The sequence below is a fragment of the Hemicordylus capensis genome, chromosome 4, assembly GCF_027244095.1.
Source record: "Hemicordylus capensis ecotype Gifberg chromosome 4, rHemCap1.1.pri, whole genome shotgun sequence".
In the NCBI taxonomy this organism is placed as follows: Eukaryota; Metazoa; Chordata; class Lepidosauria; order Squamata; family Cordylidae; genus Hemicordylus; species Hemicordylus capensis.
In genome coordinates this window covers 73283511-73304625 of record NC_069660.1, presented here as the reverse complement: position 1 = coordinate 73304625, position 21115 = coordinate 73283511, and the positions used below count along the sequence as shown (strand labels likewise).

Below are 21115 nucleotides of genomic sequence, written 5' to 3'. Positions count from 1 at the left end.
GCTTGCCATGGTAAATTTAAGGGAGAGTTACAGTATGTCTCTCAAGATGCCCTAGATTACACAGATTGAAGCAGATGCATAAACATACTGCGGCAATTACATGCACACAAATATGCACGTAAGTAGAGTATGCACACAGCAGAGCGGATAAGTGCAGTGCTGCACCTGAAAACTGCAAACACAAATTCCCACAGTGGGCTAAATTCTCCAACCCTCTGCATCAAATTGATGCTGATTCATGGGCTTAAAGGGGTGCATTGTAATTAGAAATAAGAAACAACATGTCCATATGCCAGTGCTGTCAGAGACATAGGTTTCTAAGTATTGTTTTCACTGAATGTTGGACCCCTTTTTGAGGTTTATCCAAAGCTTGCAGAAGTTCTGCAACTGCCAAGTACAGTTCCTTTCTGTACTCTTGAGATCAATCTGTTTCTTGAGATGCAACCCATTTTGTTTAGTCTTTGGCATGATAGCAGCCCATCTGCGGATTACAGGTATGGATACAGAAATCAAAATACAAAGAGGCTGTTCTGGATAGTATTGTAAACAGTATGTCTGTGCATTACTAGAGATGTGGCATATTTTGTAGTTTTGGCAAACTGTCCACTTTTATTTGTAGTGCTAATTCATTGTATTGAATGAACACCTTGCAAGGGGGGGCGGGATTAAGGCACATGCTTGGGATGCACATCACAGGAGATTGCCCTATTTTTGGTGCACTATTGGTAGATCAGAAACATAGGAAACCATTCCTAAAAAAAGCAGGGACTAGAAGGCTAACAGCACAGTCTTGTGCATATCTGCTCAGAAGCAAGTCCCTTTGAGTTCAGTGGGACTTACTCCCAAGTAAGTGTGTATAAGATTGAAGCCTAAGAGAACCTTCTCCCACCCTTAATCAGATAGACCTTTTTAAAAGGGAAAACAAGAAAACCATTAGACATTGGCCAACAATGCTTCTGTTATTCTCTACAAAGAACCTAGAATCATAGGGATAACACTGAGTCACAATAAGTCCTGTATTGTGCAAAGAGAAGTTCTCCTTAAGACATTTCTCGACACCTCCTAGAGATGTCTATATCAGGCGGTATAGAGATATGATAAATAAAAGCCTATAACTCTATGGCTTGGCTTAGGTAGATACCTTGGAATCCACAAAATACAGTACATTGTGCATTAAAAACTCCCAGGTCAAAAAACGATGCAGTTGAATATAATAGTCACCATTATTTAATAGTCACACTTATTTTGGCATAAGTGTGTTCAATTTATGCACCTAATTCTGAATCAGTTACTTGGGCTTCAGAGTTTGGCTTTTGGGGGAAGGAGTAGTGTAATATTTGTAAAGAATAGTGTGTACTGAAAAAACCTGGGTATATTTAGGGTTGCCAATCCTCCAGGATTGGCTTGGAATCTCAAGGAATCTGCATCAATTTCCAGGTGACTATTTAAAGCAATCCTGGAGATATTAATGAATACTAGCTGATCTGGCGCTGAGCATCTATGCCCCTAGTTATCCCTGTCTCCCCCCCCCCATCTTCATTTCGTCTTCAGCCCCAGTCTGTTCTCCCCCTCTCAGTCTCCTTTCTATCACCGCCCTCCAGCAGTTCTTTCCCTCCCCACCTGCCCGCTGGCCTGCCTGGCCATCATCCACTCATCCCCGCTGTCTGCTCGTGAACTCTCATGAGAGCTGCCATGCATGGGATTAGCGGCAGGTACATTTAAGAGAAATACATATATAGATTGTGGGGGATAATATCCAGTACAGCTTCCGTCAGAGTTGGCAGCCCTAAACATGTGTGGTAAAAACACATGAATCAAAGTGAGAAGGGGATGAGTTGCTGGCTTCACCCTAGAATCTGGACATATGGAGGAATAGTTTGCCAGTGGCCATTAACCATGATAGCTAAATGAAACCTTGGTATTTAGAGAGAGGGGCCCGGATCATATGGAAGGATAAACCAGAGGTCCCTTCACCTCTGGTTCCCAAACCTGAACGTATGAACTGGGGGAAATGGAGTTTGCGAGGGTAAAGGGACCCATGGTTTCCCTTCTCCATTTCTGCGGTACCAGTGTTACATATGAACGCTGGCACTACGGTTTGGGCCCCATGGAGCCAGAGTTGAGGGAGGAATCTCTTCCTTCACTTGGGCCCAATTGGCTGTGCAGGCTGTCCTTCTGTGAAGAAGGAAGCCCACACAGCCAGCTCCCCTGCCTCTCTGACTGCAGGGAGACTGCTCTCCCGAACGTGCAGGCGGCAGGGGGTGGGGGGTGGAACCAGTTCCGTGTTACTTATGACCCGGGCCAATGTGTGTCTGAATACCAGTTGCCAGGGGGCAAATAGTTGGGGAGTTGCTTTGTGCCCTCTTGGTAGGCTTCCCAGAAGCATCTAGCTGACCACTACTGGGAAAAGATGCCAGACTAGATGGACCCTTTGTCTGATGCGGCAGTCTTCTCAGTAGTAGACAACTATATTTTGCGCAAAAGTTCATTCCTTTTGAGCCTGTCTCAGATATTCAAGGTTGATATCTGGTTTTGTGTCAGGGCCCTAGTGCCTTTCAGCAGCCGCAACCATACTTTTCAAATTATAATATGCCCCAATGTATCATACGCAATGCTAACTTTTAAAAGAAAATTAAAACCACCAAACTTAGAATTGTTTCTCTTCCCCCTTTCTTTGCTAGAACAACAACTTTAAGTTTGAAGACTGTTGTGTAACTCACGCTTCTTGCTACCATTGGGTTACCTGTACAAGGAGAGCTACTGTTAGTATAGATTCTATAACTTGCATTGGCAGGAAGCAGGAAACAATTTTCTTGCTGGCAAGGTTAGGAACTGCTCGCTCTTATATTCAACAGCACACAGTATGTTCTACAGTTGCTGCAAATGCAATAACAAGAAACAGGGAAGAGGGTAGCTCACTGACCCTGATTTGATTTTACAGAGTCTGATTTGACCCAATTGCTTCAGGGAAATGAGAAGGTGGGAGCCAGAGCAGAAAAAAAAATGCCAGCAGCTTGGCAGCAAGGGGTGAGGGGAGATCCAGTGAGAAACAATATATTGTGTGCACTGCTCCACCTGGCATGAGCTACTGAGGGGTAAAGAAAGAAGCGGATCAGTGAAGTATTACTTGAAAAAAATGCCCCCTTTCCCCCTAAAATCTATATCTCCATGTATTGTACACCTCATGGACTGAGGCTGTTATTAAAGTGGAGGTCGGCGGGGTGTGTGTCTGTGTGTGTTATAATGGGGAAATTATGGTAATGTTTTGATTTACTTTAGAGATCAGTTTTTATATAATCTCTATATCTGTGAGATGGCTTTTGAGATGATTCTCATAAGTGCATATGCATATACCAAAATAAGGCATCTGTGCAGTTTATCTGCCTGTAGCCCTGTGAACTGGATTTGGGTTTTTAGAGCCAGACTATACACACTGGGTGACATACAGAAACAGCCTACCAGTAGTGCACCTGCAGGAAACACCTGGGCGCGTTCCAGATTAAACCCTACAACAGTGTCACTACAGATCTGCTAAGTGTGCTTCCGTACTTCCTGTGTTGTGACACCGCAGTCCCTGCACTGATAGCAAGGTGCCATTCACATTTCCAATGCCTTCTTTTGGATTTTATCTTTGCATTACAATGTTGCATGCACGTCGCAAAAACAATTACATGTTGTAGCGTGTAATCTGGAATGCACCCTTCACAATGGACAGCTTTCCTGGCTGCTCTGAGGCTGCTCATGTGGCAACAGGGAGCAAATTTTGATTCTTTGTTCTGGCACCAGAACTGCCCTGTGTCATCTGAAAATATGTTCCTTGAGGGTAACACATCCCTCAGGGACATATTTGGAGGTGGCACAGGGCAGTTGCCAGAGCAAATAGTCAAAATTCACTCCCCTCCCCCCGCTGTGAGCCCAAAGCTGTGCAGTTGCTGCTGCAGCGAGGAAGCTCAGTTGCATGGATGTGACTTCTTGGTGCAGTACTTGGTAGACTGCTCTGGATGTCTGCCCTTATGCAGAAGATCTGTGACTGTGATTGGATATCCCAGAATTTTTTTTTTTTTAAGTAAAGTGAAATCTCCCCCAGCTTCTTTTTTTCCAGATAGTGAGGGGATGAATATAGATATGCATTGGGACTCCTATTTATATACTGCTTTTCAATAAACTTCTCAAAGCAGTCTATTTCAGAGAGAGAAAGAGAGCATGGGGGGTGGTTCCCTGTTCCCAAAGTGCTCACAGTCTAAAAAGAAGTGTAAGGTAGATACCAGCAACTTGGGGTCGGATAAGGACAATTGCTTTTCCCTTGCTAAAAAAGAGAATCAGCAAAGGTGCCTCTTTGCTCACTTAGCAGGGGATATATAGTTATCTGTATTTTTCCTCTGTGGAGCAAACAGCAAAATGGGAAAGCCAGTTTTGTTTGAGAAAGCGGCATGGGGTTAAATACTTGCTCCTCCCACTCACCCCTGGATTTGAAGAAACTGGCAGATCCCCCTCCTCCCCACCCAGCTGTATTTCAGCTAGAAAAACAGTTGGAGATCCAATGATAGATCCCTGTATAATATGTAGTTTGGTCCTCAGTACCATATTAAAGCAAGCTGCATTGATGCTCTGTTCCAATGAAACATCTCCACATCTGCTTCATTTGGTATAGTTCCTAGAACTGTGCTGTTCTGCCTCAGCTGTTTCTAAAACAGCTGACAGAACAGACTATCCTGACTCTGAAACATGTGCTAACTGCTACTAGTAGGGCTTCTGTTAGGAGTCTTGGTGGAAAAAATAGGTTTTGCCTCCTCCACCAACCCTAGAGTTACACTGAAGAAATATTGCACTGCTAGGATGATTTAGCAGTACAAAAATTGTAATGAGACTCATACAGGACAACCCAGGACACACGAAAGGAAATGTTTCTTCACACAAAGCATAATTCACTGCTGGAATTCATTACCACAAGTTGTAGTGATGGCCAGCTGCCTTGCAGCATACTCCTGTGAATGTTTGCTCAGAAGTCAGTCCCTCGATGCTCAGTGGGGCTTACTCCCAGGAAGGTGTGCATGCGCTTGCAGTCCTCAGTGGCTTTTTAAAGAGCTTAGACTTGTCCTTCGTGAATTATCTATATGTGGGCAGAAAAGGTGGAAAATAAGAAAGGACATTTGTCATTTCATGCCTTGCTTGAGAGTTTCCAAGGATGTTTGACTGGCCACTCATGGAGGACAAATCTGTTGACAGCTACTAGGCTTTATTTAGCCACCTAAAGATTCAGCCTAGGAAACAAGAGGTTGCTGGTGTGAATCCCCGCTGGTATGTTTCCCAGACTATAAGAAACACCTATATCGGATAGCTGTGATATAGGAAGATGCTGAAAGGCATCATCTCATACTGCGTGGGAGATGGCAATGGTAAACCCCTCCTGTATTCTACCAGAGAAAGCCACATGGCTCTGAGGTCACCAGGATTCAACACCAACTCGACGGCACAGCTTTACCTTTAGTCAGTCTTTCTTTCTTTCTTTAAATTATTTGTTTGCTTATTATTTATTTATTTATTTGAAATCGCCAGAACCTACCTCTAGTTCAGAGGCATTGTAGCTTCCTGTCCTGCTTGTGGGCTTCCCAGAGGCATCTGGTTGGCCATTGTGGGAAATAGGATGCTGGACTAGATTGGCCCTAGGCCAGGAGAACTGTTATGTTCACTACTGAAGACAGAATGCTGAACTAGATGGATCTTTGGACTGATCCAGCAAGATAATTTATTAGGTTCTTAGGAAACATCTGTACAGTCTCCCTTTTCTTGTCCTTAGGGGAGAGTCATTATATTCCACTCAGGAAATGGCTTCTATTCTATTCAGAAGTCTGAAGCAAAGTGACATTCAGAAAACATAGGGTTTCTTTTTTCATGTTCTTGAACTTCTGTGAAGCAAGAAGTTGCACTGGTGAAATGTCTGCCTTTTTCAGAGATCTTCAACCAACTTGTTCCCCAGAAAGCATGGCAGCTCTGGCCTGTGGCCGCCTTAGGGTAGCAGAAAGCAAGTTACATAAAGGAACAAGATGGGATGGCACTGAGCCAGAGAATGCCTTGGCAATACCATATGAGTCAGCACCTAGCCTACTCTTGAGGAGCTGGGAGCAAAGCCATGACCTTAGTGTGCCCCACTGTGTGGGCGTGTGCTTTGGCAAAGCCTGGAAAACAAGCATTTGTTAGGAGACATTTTGAAACAAAGCTGTGCTTTTATGTGTTGTGTTCACTCTTCCATTCTCATTGTTTGTGTGTTTCGTGCCAGACATTTAGCACTGATTTCCACAGTGGTGGCTCTCTGTGTGGCATGAGGTGGGAGAATGCTGAAAAAGGGCAGCATTGGCAGACTGGCTGACACAGCTGCCTTTTGAACTTCAGCTTCCAGTGCTTTTCATTTTACTTTGATGTGTATTTTCCATTCCACTCTTGACCCCTGGAATGGCTCCAAAATGGAAGGTCTAGCAAATTCTTTCACATATCATTGGCTACTGAGTCTTGTTTGTGGGCAAAGGTGGGGATGTCTTGGGCAAAGGTGGGGAGTCTTGCCAGTATATTTAAGTGCCAATATATAGTTAAGATGGAGAGTAGTTTCAGCATTCCACCATAATTAGCCCTGAACATTCTATTGCTTATAAAATCAAAACCATTTGTCCGATCTGCCTGGCCATTAACACACAGTTCACTAGATGACAAGAGACACCTGCCCTGCAAATGAAGATCTGTTGAAAAATGGCTTGCTTAGAGCGGTTTAAGGTTTTTCTCTTTTGAATAGGAGTTTAAAGGGTTGACCTTCTTTCGGGCTGAAGGAGTGGTATTTAAATTATTTTGTAGTCTATTTGCATAGTTTCCTCCTTTAGACTGCATGCCAGAAAAGTGCCTTTTGTATAGCCTTCTGGGACCAAATTGAGGTTATTTCACAATTGATCCTCAAAGTTGTGTTTTGAAAAAAAATGCAATGGACTGCTAAAAGAGTCTGTGCAGTAGGACCAGGCGCGTAACAATGATAGGGCAAGGGGAGACAGTTGTCTGGGGGCCCCACTGCCTGGAGGGGCACCCCAGAGGCACCTCATGTGACTCCCCATTGCCCCCTGCCCAGCCCCAAGGCCCCTCAGCCACTTGCCCTCTTCGCCGTCTCTCCTGCTTGTTCTGCTGGCCCGCAATCGAAGCAGCAGGCAAGCTGCAAAGAGCTCCTTTTCTCCCGCCTCTCAGCTGATCGGCGGGTGGGCGGGGCTTCCACGGAGGCCTCCGTGTAGGCTGCAGTGAAGCCTGAACTCGAGTAGGGCCCAAGCAAGCCAGGAAGGAGGAGGCAGCCAGAGTGTTCTCTGCAGCAGAAGACCCCTTGCTGCCCTGCTCAACCCAGACCAGCATTTGCCAGGTAGAGTGTGAACTCCTTTTTGTGGTTACCTTCCCCCCCCCCCATATATAGGGATCTGTTTGCCATAGGGCTTGGATATGGGGCGGGGGGGGGAGGGACCGAGAAGTCTCTGAATATTTATTTTGAAACAGCTTGGAAAATTTGCTGACTTTAAAAAAACTATCTAAAAAGTCCTATAAGTGGCTTGTTTCATGGCAGAAAATTGCAAAAACTTCTGGAACAGTATTTTATTAATTTTATTCATTCATTCATTCATTCATTCATTCATTTATAAATGCACTTATGTTCAAGTTGTTTTGCAACCCAGAAGGTCTGAGTGAGAACTGTGAAGCATGTGTGGTGCTTTTATTTTATTTTTCTTGCGTGTGAACTGCTCCCCAATAACTTGCAGGGACTTCAGGGTAAATCTGGCCAACATGTGAATGCAGCACCTCCATTCCAGAGGAGATGTGTCTTAAAGGGCTTTAAAAGCCTCCTGTGAAAAACCTCCTGCAATCAAACTTGACTGAATTTGTTCAGAATTCTGAGAAAACAAACATAGGTTCACCCTGCATGGTTGAAAGTCTCCTTTGCTAATCTGCAGCGAGGGGCCCATTTTAATAATTCATCTTTCTAGTGTGTTCTAGGCATTAAAAGTAATACAAATGTATAGTACTCAGTGTATATCACTATATATTGTGACGTGTGTGTGTGTGTGTATTCAGTGAAATGTATTTGCAGGCAGCATACTTATTTTGGAATATCAGACTTAAATCCTTGGGGGCCTGGGGTGTGCGGAGGCCCTGGACTTTGTGGGGGGGGCCCCATTTTAAAATCTTGTCTCTGGGCCCACTCCAACCTTGCTACGCCCCTGAGTAGGACTTTTGAGGCTGTGATGCCCACAGCATTGCCCATAACCAGTATGGTGGTCCGCAGCTTCCCTGTCCAAGCCTTTGGAGCACAGCCGTTCAGTTTCCTTCCCTGCCCAATTCTTTCCTTCCCCCACTGCAGTTATACCTTTTAATACTACTCCTTTACCTTAGAAAAAGCACTGTTCAACTCCAGTCATCAGTTACTCCATGGTAATCAGTTCTTCAAAACCACATGTGTTTAGTCCTGACCTGCAGCCAGGTGTGGGAAAGGAGATGCTCTCCATTAGCTTGGCTGTGATGGCCTTCTCTGGGCTCCTCTAGGCTGCAGTGTGTGTGTGCGTGGCTCCAGTATGTGTTTGTAGGGGAGGGATGGCTGTATTGTGTGTGTGTGTGTGTGAATGGCTACATCACGTGTACAACCTTTACACTATTTTGCTGATAACACCATCATGAAGGAAAATAAATCAAGCAGGAGAACTGTGAGGTTTATGGGAAATTTCTGGGAAGAGAATCTGTAGTTTTGGACATGGTTGTTAAAGCATTTGTTATTTTTAATGATCATGTGTGTGTGTGTGTGTGTGTGTGTGTGTGTGTGTGTGTGTGTGTGTGTGTGAAAGGAAAAAATGAAGTACAGATTTAAAGTGAACACAAATTACCTACTTCTTGTGTCCTTATTTACTGCTAAATAATCATGAGGTGGGATCACACTGTGACTATTACTAAATCCACTAATTTCATTAATTTGTGTTGTTTCAGACAGGCGGGAGTATTATTTTATCTTAGTTGAAGATAAAAGTTGAAAGTTTTTGGTGTTCAATATCAAGAAGTTCTACCTTGTACTTTGTGTAAGCTCTTCCCCATAGTGTCTAGTTGGATTTTCCTTTTTAAAACACTTGGAAATTAAGTAATCCATAAACCTTCGGTTTAAGATGAGAGTTAAGATACCTTACGTGTTCACTCGTGCACTTAAAAGAATGGAAAGTTGCAGGTGCCCATCTTAACTTCCACGCCATATAAGCTGTAAAGACTTTGTACAGCCTGATATATGATAATGGCTTTAGAAATCAGGCTCCATGCACCCACATTTTGCCTTGGTCTTTCAGCTGGGCAATAGGCTGGGGAGGGATGCATCCAGGCAGACATTTAACAGGTGCAGCTTCCCAAATCACTTCATAGAGATGTCCCTGATGAATTTCTGCCTGATGCATCTTTGATCAAGGCAAAATGTGGGTGCATAGAACCTCATTTCCAGGATGGGAGGAAACGGGGAAAGATGTATGTAAAATACAAAATGTGTATATATATATATATAAAAGCTGGGCACATTAACTTGCCATTTCCATTCTTTTTTTTTATAGCACACGTGAAAATGTAAAGCATCTTAACTCTCTTCCTTAAACCAAAGGTTTTTGGATTACTGAATTTCCAGGTGTGTTAAAAAGGGAAATCTGATTGCAGACAATGGGAGTGGTTAATTCTCCTGCACTGTGACAATTGTCCCATAGACTGAGCAGAGAGAGCTGCATTTTTTGACGATTGCTCAGGGATATGGGCCTCTCAAATAGGTCTAGGGAAGCCAGCAATATCTGCAACATGTGCCTCAGATTTCACTCAGAATATAGATTTCCATCTACAGGCTGAAAACTGGCCTTTTCATGTGGCCTTTTCAGCCTGTGGAGGCTGTGTTGGTATCACCTGATCAGGCTGTGCGATTACATCATCAAGGGGTGGAAGACAGCTTTTGACAAACCACCTAAGATGAGAGTTAGCAGTAGCATACCAAAAGCTGAACTTGGCCCATGAACTGAAGCTTCACAGCTTGCAGCGTAGCTGACGTTCACCATGGCTGGCTGAAAACGATAGCTGCTACAAGCTTGTGACAAGGCTGTAGATACACCAGATGCTGGGGTATGTGCACTCAGGTGCATCGATGTAGAACATCATTGTGTATGGAGGTACAGCAATACTTAGTGCGTTCATGTTCCTAAAGTCCCTGAATAAACTCTTCTCCTCTTTTACCTGCTCTATTCAAACTGAAGACTCTAGACTTCTCTGAAAATAATTTCTCATGAAGTCCTAATTTGGCATGCCAAATTACAGGATCTTTTAAAAGGTTTATCTAAAAGTCTGATCCCATGCTTTGCTGTTCAGGTCAGCAAGTGGATAGGATCAGGTTAAAAGACTTGCACATGTCAGGATGGAGATTATTAAGGCAATAGGGTCAGTATCAAAGAAGCTTTACTGTTGTTAATCTAGATGAATAATAATAATAATAATAATAATAATAATAATAATAAATTAATTAATAAATAAAGGCTTTTGGCTTAAACACCTAACAAGCTTTCATAAACAACTATCAAAACAGTTCAATCACATTTTGCAAGGTGGTGATATTGAACAATGGTTAACAACTGGGAAAACCCATCTCATAATGAAAGACCCAGTAAAAGGTGCAGTTCCAAATAATTATAGACTGATAACCTGCCTGCCAACCATGTTCAAATTATTAACTGGAATAATAGGAGGTGAAGTAATGCAACACTTATTAACTAACAAACATCTTCCAGTTGAACAGAAAGGAAACTGTCTGAACACCAGAGGCACAAAAGACCAGCTGCTGATTGACAAAATTCAAAATTGACAGAAATTCGTAATCTTAATTCTTTACTGACCTTAAACAGAGCCCTTAAAACCCATCTGTTTGGCCTTTCAGGGTTTTTAATTAGTTTTAATTGTTTTAATGTTAACCTGGTTTTCAGGGTTTTAATTGTTTTGATAGTTTAATTGTTTTTAAAAGATGTTTTTATTAAATTGGTGTTTATATTTGTATTTCTGTTTTAATTGTTTTTAATTATTTCTGTTTTTAATTGTAAACCGCCCTGAGCCAGCTCGGAAGGGCAGTATAAAATTGAATAAATAAACAAACAAACAAATAAATAATAAAATGATTTTAGAAAATTGCAAGAGAAGAAAAACAAATCTAAGTGTTGCATGGATTGACTACAAGAAGGCCTTCGACTCATTGCCTCATATATGGATACTAAAATGTTTAGAAACAACTGGTGTCAGCAAAAACATTTAGATATATATATATATTTTAAAAAGCAATGAGCTTGTGGAGTACACAGTTAACAATCAATGGTGAGACACTTGGACAGGTTAGCATTAGAAGAAGCATTTTCCAAGGGGACTTACTATCCCCTCTGTTGTTTGTAATTGCCATGACTCCACTTTCACAAATACTAAACAAAACAGGCCTCGGATACCAAACATCTAAAACATCAAGTCAAATCAACCATCTGGTCTACGTGGACAATTTGAAGGTGTATGGAAAATCCCAATCAGAAATCGAATCACAGCTAAAAACTGTCCATATAATCAGTAGCGATATAGCAATGGAGTTTGGACTAGACAAGTGTGCTGCATTAATAATGAAAAGAGGAAAAATAAGAAAAACAGAAGGAATAGAACTGCCCAATGGAAGCAAGATCAAGAACCTGGAAGAGAAAGAACATTACAAATACTTGGGCATTCTCCAGGTTGGTGACATCGCAAACGCTGAAGTTAAAAGAAAAATTGGAAGTGAATACATCAGGAGAGTTAGAAAAATCCTCAAGTCCAAACTCAATGGTGGGAACACCATACAAGCCATAAACACCTGGGCTATACCTGTTATCAGATACACTTCAGGAATAATAGACTGGACCCAGGCAGCGCTACAGACGCTAGATCGTAAGACCAGGAAAATCATGACCATCAATCATGCTCTGCACCCCCGCAGTGATGTAGATAGGCTCTACCTCCCTCGCAGCTCAGGTGGAAGAGGAATGCTGCAAGTCCATCAAACAGTAGAGGAGGAGAAAAGAGGCTTTGAAGAATATATAAGGGACAGTGAAGAAGATGCACTTAAAATGGTCAATAACGAGAAACTATTAACAAGAAAGAACAAGTCAAGAACCGAGCAGAAAAATGGAAAAATAAGCCACTGCATGGTCAATATTTGCACAATATAAGTGGAAAATCAGATATCACCTAGACCTGGCAATGGCTTAAGAATGGCAACTTGAAGAAAGAAACAGAGGGTTTAATACTGGCTGCACAAGAACAGGCACTAAGAACAAATGCAATAAGAGCAAAAGTCGAAAAATCAACCACAAACAGTAAGTGCCGCCTTTGTAAAGAAGCAGATGAAACCGTGGACCACCTAATCAGCTGTTGTAAAAAGATTGCACAGACCAGTGTTTCTCAACCTTTTTGGAGCCAAGGACCGGTAAATCCTTCATGTGCAGTTTCAAGAACCGGTACATTCTTTGTGTGCAGTTTCCCAGAACAACAGTTAGTAAAGGGGTTTCAAGTTTAAGTTTATCTATTTATTTATTTAACAGACTTCTATACCTGCCCAAAACTTGCATCTCTGGGCAGTTTACAATCAAAATAATATCATAAGCATTAAAATCATTAAAATTAGAATCATTTAAAAGCAAACATTAAATATTAAAACTATAAATCTCATAATTTTGGATAAGAAGATTACGCTTTGATCAGAAGGGAGAGGGGGAAAGGATGAGGCATCATGGCTCCCTGGCACCTGAGATTTGTCAAGTCCAGATTTAACATTACCATCTTTTAAAAATATGTTGCAACCTTATACTTCACTTTATTGCTCAGTGTCAGCCACCCACTCTCAGCTGCCCCCTCCTTACCATTCGCTCACTCTTACAATTACTCTTACAATTGAAGGCAACTTCTGTGTACGCACAGAGATGGAGCAACAGCTGCTATCCAAAAGCCACAGTAGAAAAACTCAACAATACACTGATAATCTTTTCCTAAGCAGAGACATTATTGAATACAGGAGAGAGAAGAGTTATGTTTTGAATGTACATGTTTTATTCTGGCAGTTTTAGATAGTAAAGGTAAAACACTACCCTAAAAGTGTCAGCAGCAATACTACAGCAAAGGAAATAAAAGCTAAGAAACTGGAACTCAGAAATATGGAGCTTTGAGTCAGTATATTAAGAGGCCTTCAACACAAAGAGTCTACCTGAGGGATTCTGAAGCAGGAATCAAAGGGTGCAGTGCTAAGGCTTCTGCCGGTTCACATGGGTTAGCAAATCCAGCTCTATGTTTTAAGTCTCTCTGAACATGCAGATCTGCTAAGATCACTCTTAACACGCATGTTACCCTTTCCAGCACCATGAAACCGCCTCTAACATGGCACAGGTGTTTGCAGGTTTGAGGAAAGGCTGAATACATTACAAACGGGGATTGACAGAGGGATAAGCTGATAACTCCAATAAACGGCAATCCCTCAACTCTGTGTTCTCCCTTACCAATTTTTCTACCCCCCTTTACTGCTTTCTGCTTCAATATTACATTTTTTTTTTGAAAGCCCCATTTTCTTTCTCTTACTCTTTCCCGCGCTTTACACCAGCTTCCAGCCCAATACTCCTCCTTACCTCTGCCGCCTCCCTTTCGCTCTTCCTCTGCCCGGCCTGTCTTTCCCCCCCAGTGGGATGGCCTACTGGCCCCGAGGGAGCATGCCGATTACTGCTGGCCGTTCCCGCCAAAATCGCAGGAATTGTGGAAAGGCAAGCAAGATATTCACGGCCACCACGGGGGGCCTTGCCTGCCGAACGGCCACAGCGTCAGCGGCTCACCCCCAGTGCCAAACCCAGCCAGAAGCAGCAGCGCAGGGGGACGGGGTGCGACTTGTGCCGCGACTCCCTCCAGCGCAGGGGCGGCGACGGCAGCAGAGCAGGGACTATGAATGCTCTTTGGCCCTGGTCGATTCCTGCTCGGCCATGTGGCTGATCGCCCTGCTGCTGAGGAGTGCTGGTTTCTGTGACCGCGACTGGCCTGTCCCACGTCCCTTCCTCAAAGCGCTCCCTCAGAAGCGACTGCAACCACCTTCCTCAATGCACTCCTTCAGGAGTGAAGAGTGACTGCGGCCAAGGAGCGCTGTTTCTGAGAGCCCGCGATCAGCCTGCCCACGTGGCTGATCGGGACACCGGCACTCCATTCTCCTCAAGGCCCTCCCTCCAGAAAGACTGTCCCAAGTGCTGTTGACCCATGCTGGGTAAAAATACCCTCAGCGCCAGCTCAGAACCTCGCACATGGCTTTTTCCAGGGAGTGAGCGAAAAGCACTCTCTCCCCTTGCCCGGCAGCCGATAGAGCCAAGGGGACCTAATAACCCCCGGGAGGGGGTGCGGGTAGAGAGGAGGCGGCCACGGATGCCTGGATTGCCTGGGACTGTTCTACCTATCTACGGACCGCCAGTCGACTCTCCACGGACCGGCACCGGTCCGCGGACCGGCGGTTGAGAAACACTGGCACAGACTGACTACAAACAAAGGCATGACAAAGTAGCAGGGATGATACACTGGAACATCTGCAAAAAATACAAGCTACCTGTATCCAAGAATTGGTGGGACCATCAAATTGAAAAAGTTGAAGAAAATGAAGATGTAAAAATATTATGGGACTTCCGACTGCAAACAGACAAACATCTGCCACACAATACACCAGATATAACTGTAGTCGAGAAGAAAGAAAAACAAGTCAAAATAATCGACATAGCAATACCAGGGGATAGCAAAATAGAAGAAAAAGAAATGGAAAAAATCACCAAATACAAAGATCTGCAAATTGAAATTGAAAGGCTGTGGCAGAAAAAGACCCAAATAATCCCAGTGGGCATTGGTGCCCTGGGTGCAGTTCCAAAAGACCTTGAAGAGCACCTCAACACCATAGGGGCCACAGAAATCACCATCAGCCAATTACAAAAAGCAACTTTACTGGGAACAGCCTATATTCTGTGACAATATCTGTAATAACAACAGCAACAACACTGACAATAAAATTCTGGCATCCCAGGTCCTTGGGAAGGACTCAATGTCTGGATAAAACAAACCAGTCAATAACACCTGTCTGACTGTGTAAAAAACAATAATAATCAAAATATTTGTACCCCGTCCCTCCAGTTCACTACTGCTCAGGGCGGCTCACAACAATACAATAGATACAAGACACAATACAAGTAATAAAATACTTACTTAGATATACCTCTTTCAAAAAGACCAAGCTCTGAAAACACACTGTTCTTCAAGTAAGCAACAGAAACCAGCTGCCCCAACATTTCCCCTTTCAATCCACAGAGCAGTTTTGTTCTTTTAAAAAGTATTATTAGTTATTATTAAGGCAAAGAATGAATGTATGGGTGTATCATTGCATATGTGGTGCTTAAAAAAATTTAAAAGATGTAAAACTCAACTGAAACATGGAGGTGAGAGGTAAAGCTGGCACTTAAACCAGTAACTGATTTGTTGATATGTTTGTAATTTACATTGTGAAGGCCACAGGAATCTGGGCTTGTGTACAGCTGAGGGATGTACTGCAAGTTTTTTGTAGTACTACATGGATCTTGGCCATCAGGTGGAAGATAGGAAGGAAAGGAGAGAGAGAATGGTGAGGGTGGAGGATAGCAACTTTAAACACAATCCTGTACATGATTATGGTGTGTCAAGATATATAGGCCTTGTAGAGCACATGTTCTGTGCAACATATTAACATGATGCCTCGCCAAGTCCTGTATGTCATCAGATCACTACAGCAAACTGAAAGCACACTGAATGGGGGAGTCTACCTGGCAAACTCCAGGCCATCATGGACCATAGCATGCTCACTTACCCATGCAAGTAGGTGCTACTGCATGAGTAGCTCCTCTGCTGCAAGCATCCATCGGGTCATCATTCCTGATTCTTAGTTGTACTGATACAACATTAAGATCAATATCTGCAGCTGTATTTGCCCACATCCATCCCTTGCTATCCTTGCTTCTCTGTTCTTCTCGCCAGCAAATTTATAAGCTATTTGGTGCAGGGCTCTATCTTTTTTGCTTATGCTTGTAAAGTGCCATGTACATTGATGTACATGGCACTTTACTTAATTAATTAATTGCAGTGCCAGCTGCTTTACTTAGATAACAAGGTAAACTAATTAGAAGTAGGAGAGCTTGCTTCTCTGTTTTTAGCCATCTTAAGGAAAGTAAGCTTATGAGATCACCCAGCATTCCGTACATGCATGCGTCTGTCTGTGTGTTCATGTCAGGGTGTGGTCCCCCCATCAACTCCACAATAACTGGATCAGTATGAACCAAATAGGGTACAGTTGTAGGGATACATAGGGACAACTCAATGACAGAGTTTGTGTTAATGTAATCCACCCCAATTCAAGATGGCGAATGTGTAAACATTTGAGGCACAAGTGGGTGAACTTGTGAACCTCCTAACTGATTTGAACCAGATTTGTTACAGCTGTAGGGACACTTCAGTAGCATAGTTTGTGATGGTCTCATCCACCCCAATTCAAGATGGCTGACACATGAACATTTGAGGTGCAAGTGGGCTAACATGTGAACCACCTAACCAATTTGAACCAAATTTGAACAGCTGTAGGGACACATAGGGACACTTCAATAGCATAGTTTGTGATGATGTCATTCACCCCAATTCAAGATGGTGGATGTATGAACATTTAAGACTGAAGTGCGATCACTTGTGAGGATGGTAATTATCGATTAAGATTATAGTGAAAAAAAAGTAGGCAGATTACTTCTTACCGGAACAACTTGTTTACTGATAAAGCAGTGCCCCTGCTATTGTATAACTAGGCGTAATGGTGGATGGGGAAAAATGCATTATCCATAAAAGAAGGTGGTAACTGCCAGGAATACTGCCAAATACACCACAAACCCCTGTGGGGCTGAATTTAGTGATGGTGGCACTTCAGAGTATTACTTGGCAGCCATTCTGACAGCTGACACTAGAGGTGGAGCCACCATTGGGTGAATGGGTTCAAAGAACCCAGGCTGCCACCAATCAGGGCCGTGAGCGCGGCCCCAGACACGCCCCCCCATGTCTGACGGCAGATGCGGGGGGGGCTGGTTTAGCTCCTGAGTGGGGCCGCACAGCCCCGTTCGGGCGTTAAATGGCCGGTGCTGCGTTCACGGCGTGGCCAGGAGCAGCTCTTCCCTGAGCCACTCCTGGCTACATTGCGAACGTAGCACCGGCCTGGCTCTAACTCCCAAACGGAGCCACATGGCTCCATTCGGGAGTTGGACAGCCAATGCTGCATTTGAAGCATGGCCAGAAGCGGCTCTCCCCTGCCTTTAAGGCAGGGAAGAGCCACTCCTGGCTGCTTTGCGAATGCAGCGCTGGCCTGGCCCTAACTCCCGATCGGAGCCGCGCAGCTCCGTTCGGGAGCCAAACCATGCCCCCCGCACCTGAAGTCTGACGTGGGGGGGTGACTAGCCCCCGTGTCTGACGTCAGACATGGGGGGCGGGGTGAGCGGGGCTGCCACCGCAGCTGGACATGGGCCGCTGGCAGACTGGCCCCGCCACTGGCTGCCTCCTCTTTTTCCTATGATGCATCACTGGAGGCTGGAAGATTGCATTATAGATAAAGGCAGCTAGAAGTCACCAGCCCAGCCGCCAGAGAACATTCTAAGCTGCTGCCACCACTAAAGTAAGCCTTCACAAGAGTTTGGGGGAGGCATAGCTTGTATTGCCAGTAGTGGTAACAGCTTGGAATGCTTCTTAGCGACTGTGCTGGCAGCAGCTGTCTTTTTTTCATCAGAGCTTCAAAGGGGCTGTCATGGGTCCTTTGGCCCTGGGCCCCCAGCCACTGCCCAAGTTGACTGACCCCTTACTCTGGCCCTGCCTAGGGATCTTGATTACTCTAATTCTGTTTTGTGTAATGTAGTCCATTAATTATGTCTTTTTGTCACAGATGTTGACGAATGTAGCATCAACCGAGGAGGCTGTAAGTTTGGCTGTATAAATACCCCAGGCAGCTATGAGTGTACTTGCCCCGCTGGCTGTAAACTTCACTGGAATAAAAAAGATTGTATAGGTGAGTGTGGAAAAGGGTTGAAGTCGTGCTGCCCCCTAGAGACAGACTGTTTTTCAGCAGGCAAAGTTTTAATTGGGGCCAGAATTACTGAAGATTCTGATTTGAGTAGATGGATTTTTTAAAATATTAATCAAGTCCATAGCCTCTAAGCATAGTGCCAACTGCTTCTTAGAGCTGTATTGAGTTGTACAAGCATTTATTTGGGTTACATAACATTGCTTTTATAATGTAAAGTTCTACGTCGTTCAAAGCTTCAAGGTCATCAGTGAGGGAAACAAAGCTTCCAGGCACTGTTCTCAGATAGATCCCATTTGACTCAGCAATGCAGAGCTCTGTATCTTGTCTTGATTTTGTTCCAAAGGGTTTTCTTATAGTGGGGAAGAAGACGGAGCAGGCAACCTCCACAACCTCATTGAAGTCTGTATTAAGACTTTAGCAGAAAGATTTTGCATATTTCCAAGTTCTTGTTAGTTACAACCTTTAAAAAAATTTGTTTAATGAAAGGTGACTTTATTAAGAATCTGTGCTTGAAAACTGGGCTGTTCTTTGTTCTTAGAAGGTTCTGTCATTTGTGGCCCAGTGGTGACTATGGATAATTTCTAGACTTTGTGCCTTAGTTTTGTTCAGCAATGAAATTAAGGATCCAGAACACCACATACATAGTGCTTGCCATAACCTATGCAGAAGCAAGTGGAGGCAACAGGAAGGCATTGATGTTTCTTAGCTTCTGGTGGAGAAACAGGGTGACTCTACACTGTAACCAGCCTAATAGCCGAGTCTATCTGGTCTTCTGTGAGTTGCTTCCTTACCTGCATATTTCTGTCAATTGATGCTTGCCCTTCAGAGCTGGTGATATGTTTGGCTGGCGCGATATCTCCACGGGCCACACTCACTTGCAATAAAAATGGCAAGAAGGACAGCTGCTCCCTTACCTGTGCCTCCAAGGCTCGATTTCTGCCAGGTAGGTGCACATCTTTGCCATACCCCCTGAAATCTTATAGATTCAGATGTAAGGAGGTACCAAGATTTGGAGGCTCCTGGGTGTCAAACCATTACAATCCCTTGTATTCTATTCCCTCCAGCTATTTCTGTACACACATGCTCCTGGCTCCTCTGCTCTCAGTTTGCTACTTCATTTGAAACCTTTTTAGCCATCCTCCCCATCCTGAAGCCTCTTCAGTCAACCTATGCAAGAAAGAAGGTGCAGGAGTATTTCACTGTAGTATTGCTTCCCCTCAGCCCCTAAGTACTAATTAAGGCAGGGCTGCACAACTTTGGCCCTTCAGCTGTTGTCAGACTACAACTCCCATCACACCTGACTGATGGCCACTGTGGCTGGGGATGATGGGAGTTGTAGACCAACAACAGCTGGAGGGCCAAAGTTGTGCAGCCCTGAATTAAAAGATATTGCTCCAGGAACCCAGTGTTGCTTCTGCCCAGATTCAGCCATGGTTGTGCAGGGATGGTTGCTGGAGGGACCGGATAACTGTTCATTATGCATATAGCTCTGGCTTACTCTCTCTCTAACAGGAATGTGTGAGCTGACTCATGAGTGTCCCTCCCCACATGGCTATGAGCCCCAAGACTTTGCTTAGGCTCTCTATTCTCTGGCACCTGCTATGCTCCTTTTAAGTGTTCTTTTTGCATTGGAATGATTTGAAGTGGTGTTTAATCTTTCTGAATGCAAGTAATGAAAATAACACGTTGATGAGTCCCGGCCAAGACTGGGCTACTTTCATCCATATGATCAGTGAGCAAGATCAGGCTTGGGCTAATCTGTCAAAATACATTTGGGGTTTGGGTTGGGCTGGGCTTGCAAATACAGGCCCATGCAGGTATTTAGTTAGAACTATCTGGCCACAGACTTCCACGGACTTTTACAGACTCTTTTTTCTTTGCAGAATCTGACAACAGTTACACAGTGAGTTGTGGGACCCCGGTCTTGCGACAGGGACCACCACAGAGGCCCAGCAATAACAGCCATCCCTGTGTTGGTAAGTGTAGTCTCTTGAGACCTCAGAGCTTCTCCCTAAACCCAGCTGGCTCCTCTGATACTTAGCACCTGCCTTTTCTTTTAGAGACTGTCGCTGCTCCAATCAAACAAAAGGCTTCCTTCAAAATCAAGGATGCTAAATGCCACCTGCACCCACGCATGAAAGGCAAGCAGGATGAGACGGGCAGGAATGGTGCCCTAGGTGAGATACTTCCTCCTCCTCCTCACATTTGAGCGATTTCCAACTTTGTCTTGAGTACTGGAAACAGCATGGCTCTCTGGATGTAGCACACAGACCCTGTAAACATTCTTCCTGTAGTGGCTTAATGGCTGGTGAATTGCGCTTTCCACATTGCTACCACACTATATAAGTGCACCTAAAAAAAGGAAGCAGGCACAGAATGTTCAAGAATAAAAGGGTTTTGGATGCAGAAGCACATTTGCAATCAAAAAATGACTGGTTATTGCTTGCCCATTGATCCCTTGATTATGCTTGTATCTATTATCTGATCATTAAGCTAGGCAGAGGATTGGAAATTAATTATACATTTGCTCACCACCACCAAGTTAGTAATTACTAAATGTTGGAAACATCCTAACCTCCCAATATGGAATGACTGGTTGTGTAAGTTGTGACGCATAGTCTGTACCATTCATTCATTCATTCATTCAATTTTTATACCACCTTTCACAAAACATCCCAAGGCAGTTTATAAAAGTTAAAATACAATAATATTTCATAAAAATAACATTTAAAACCTTAAGATCAGTTAGACAGTAAAACCACAAAACACCAAAAAATCACTCTCTCTCACACACACACACAGAGAGATAAACAGAAGCAAGAAAGCTAAGAAACCTGACAGCCTCTAAGGGGTAAAAGCCTGAACAAATAAAAATATCTTTAGTTGTTTTTTAAAAGAAGCCACAGATGTCAAAGAGTGGACATTCACTAGGAGAGTATTCCAGAG

The 21115-nt window shown here is 43.8% G+C and overlaps 1 protein-coding gene across 5 annotated transcripts in view; it reads left to right on the top strand.

The window, feature by feature from the left end:
• The window catches only part of SCUBE3 (signal peptide, CUB domain and EGF like domain containing 3), a 192694-nt gene that overhangs the window by 140541 nt on the left and 31038 nt on the right, over positions 1 to 21115 (top strand). For all 5 annotated transcript variants that reach the window (XM_053249552.1, XM_053249551.1, XM_053249549.1 and 2 more), the window contains 4 exons: positions 18029 to 18151; positions 18996 to 19112; positions 20053 to 20145; positions 20230 to 20346. In XM_053249552.1, coding sequence (XP_053105527.1) covers positions 18029 to 18151; positions 18996 to 19112; positions 20053 to 20145; positions 20230 to 20346 — 450 coding nt within the window. The remainder of the gene's footprint in view (positions 1 to 18028; positions 18152 to 18995; positions 19113 to 20052; positions 20146 to 20229; positions 20347 to 21115) is intronic.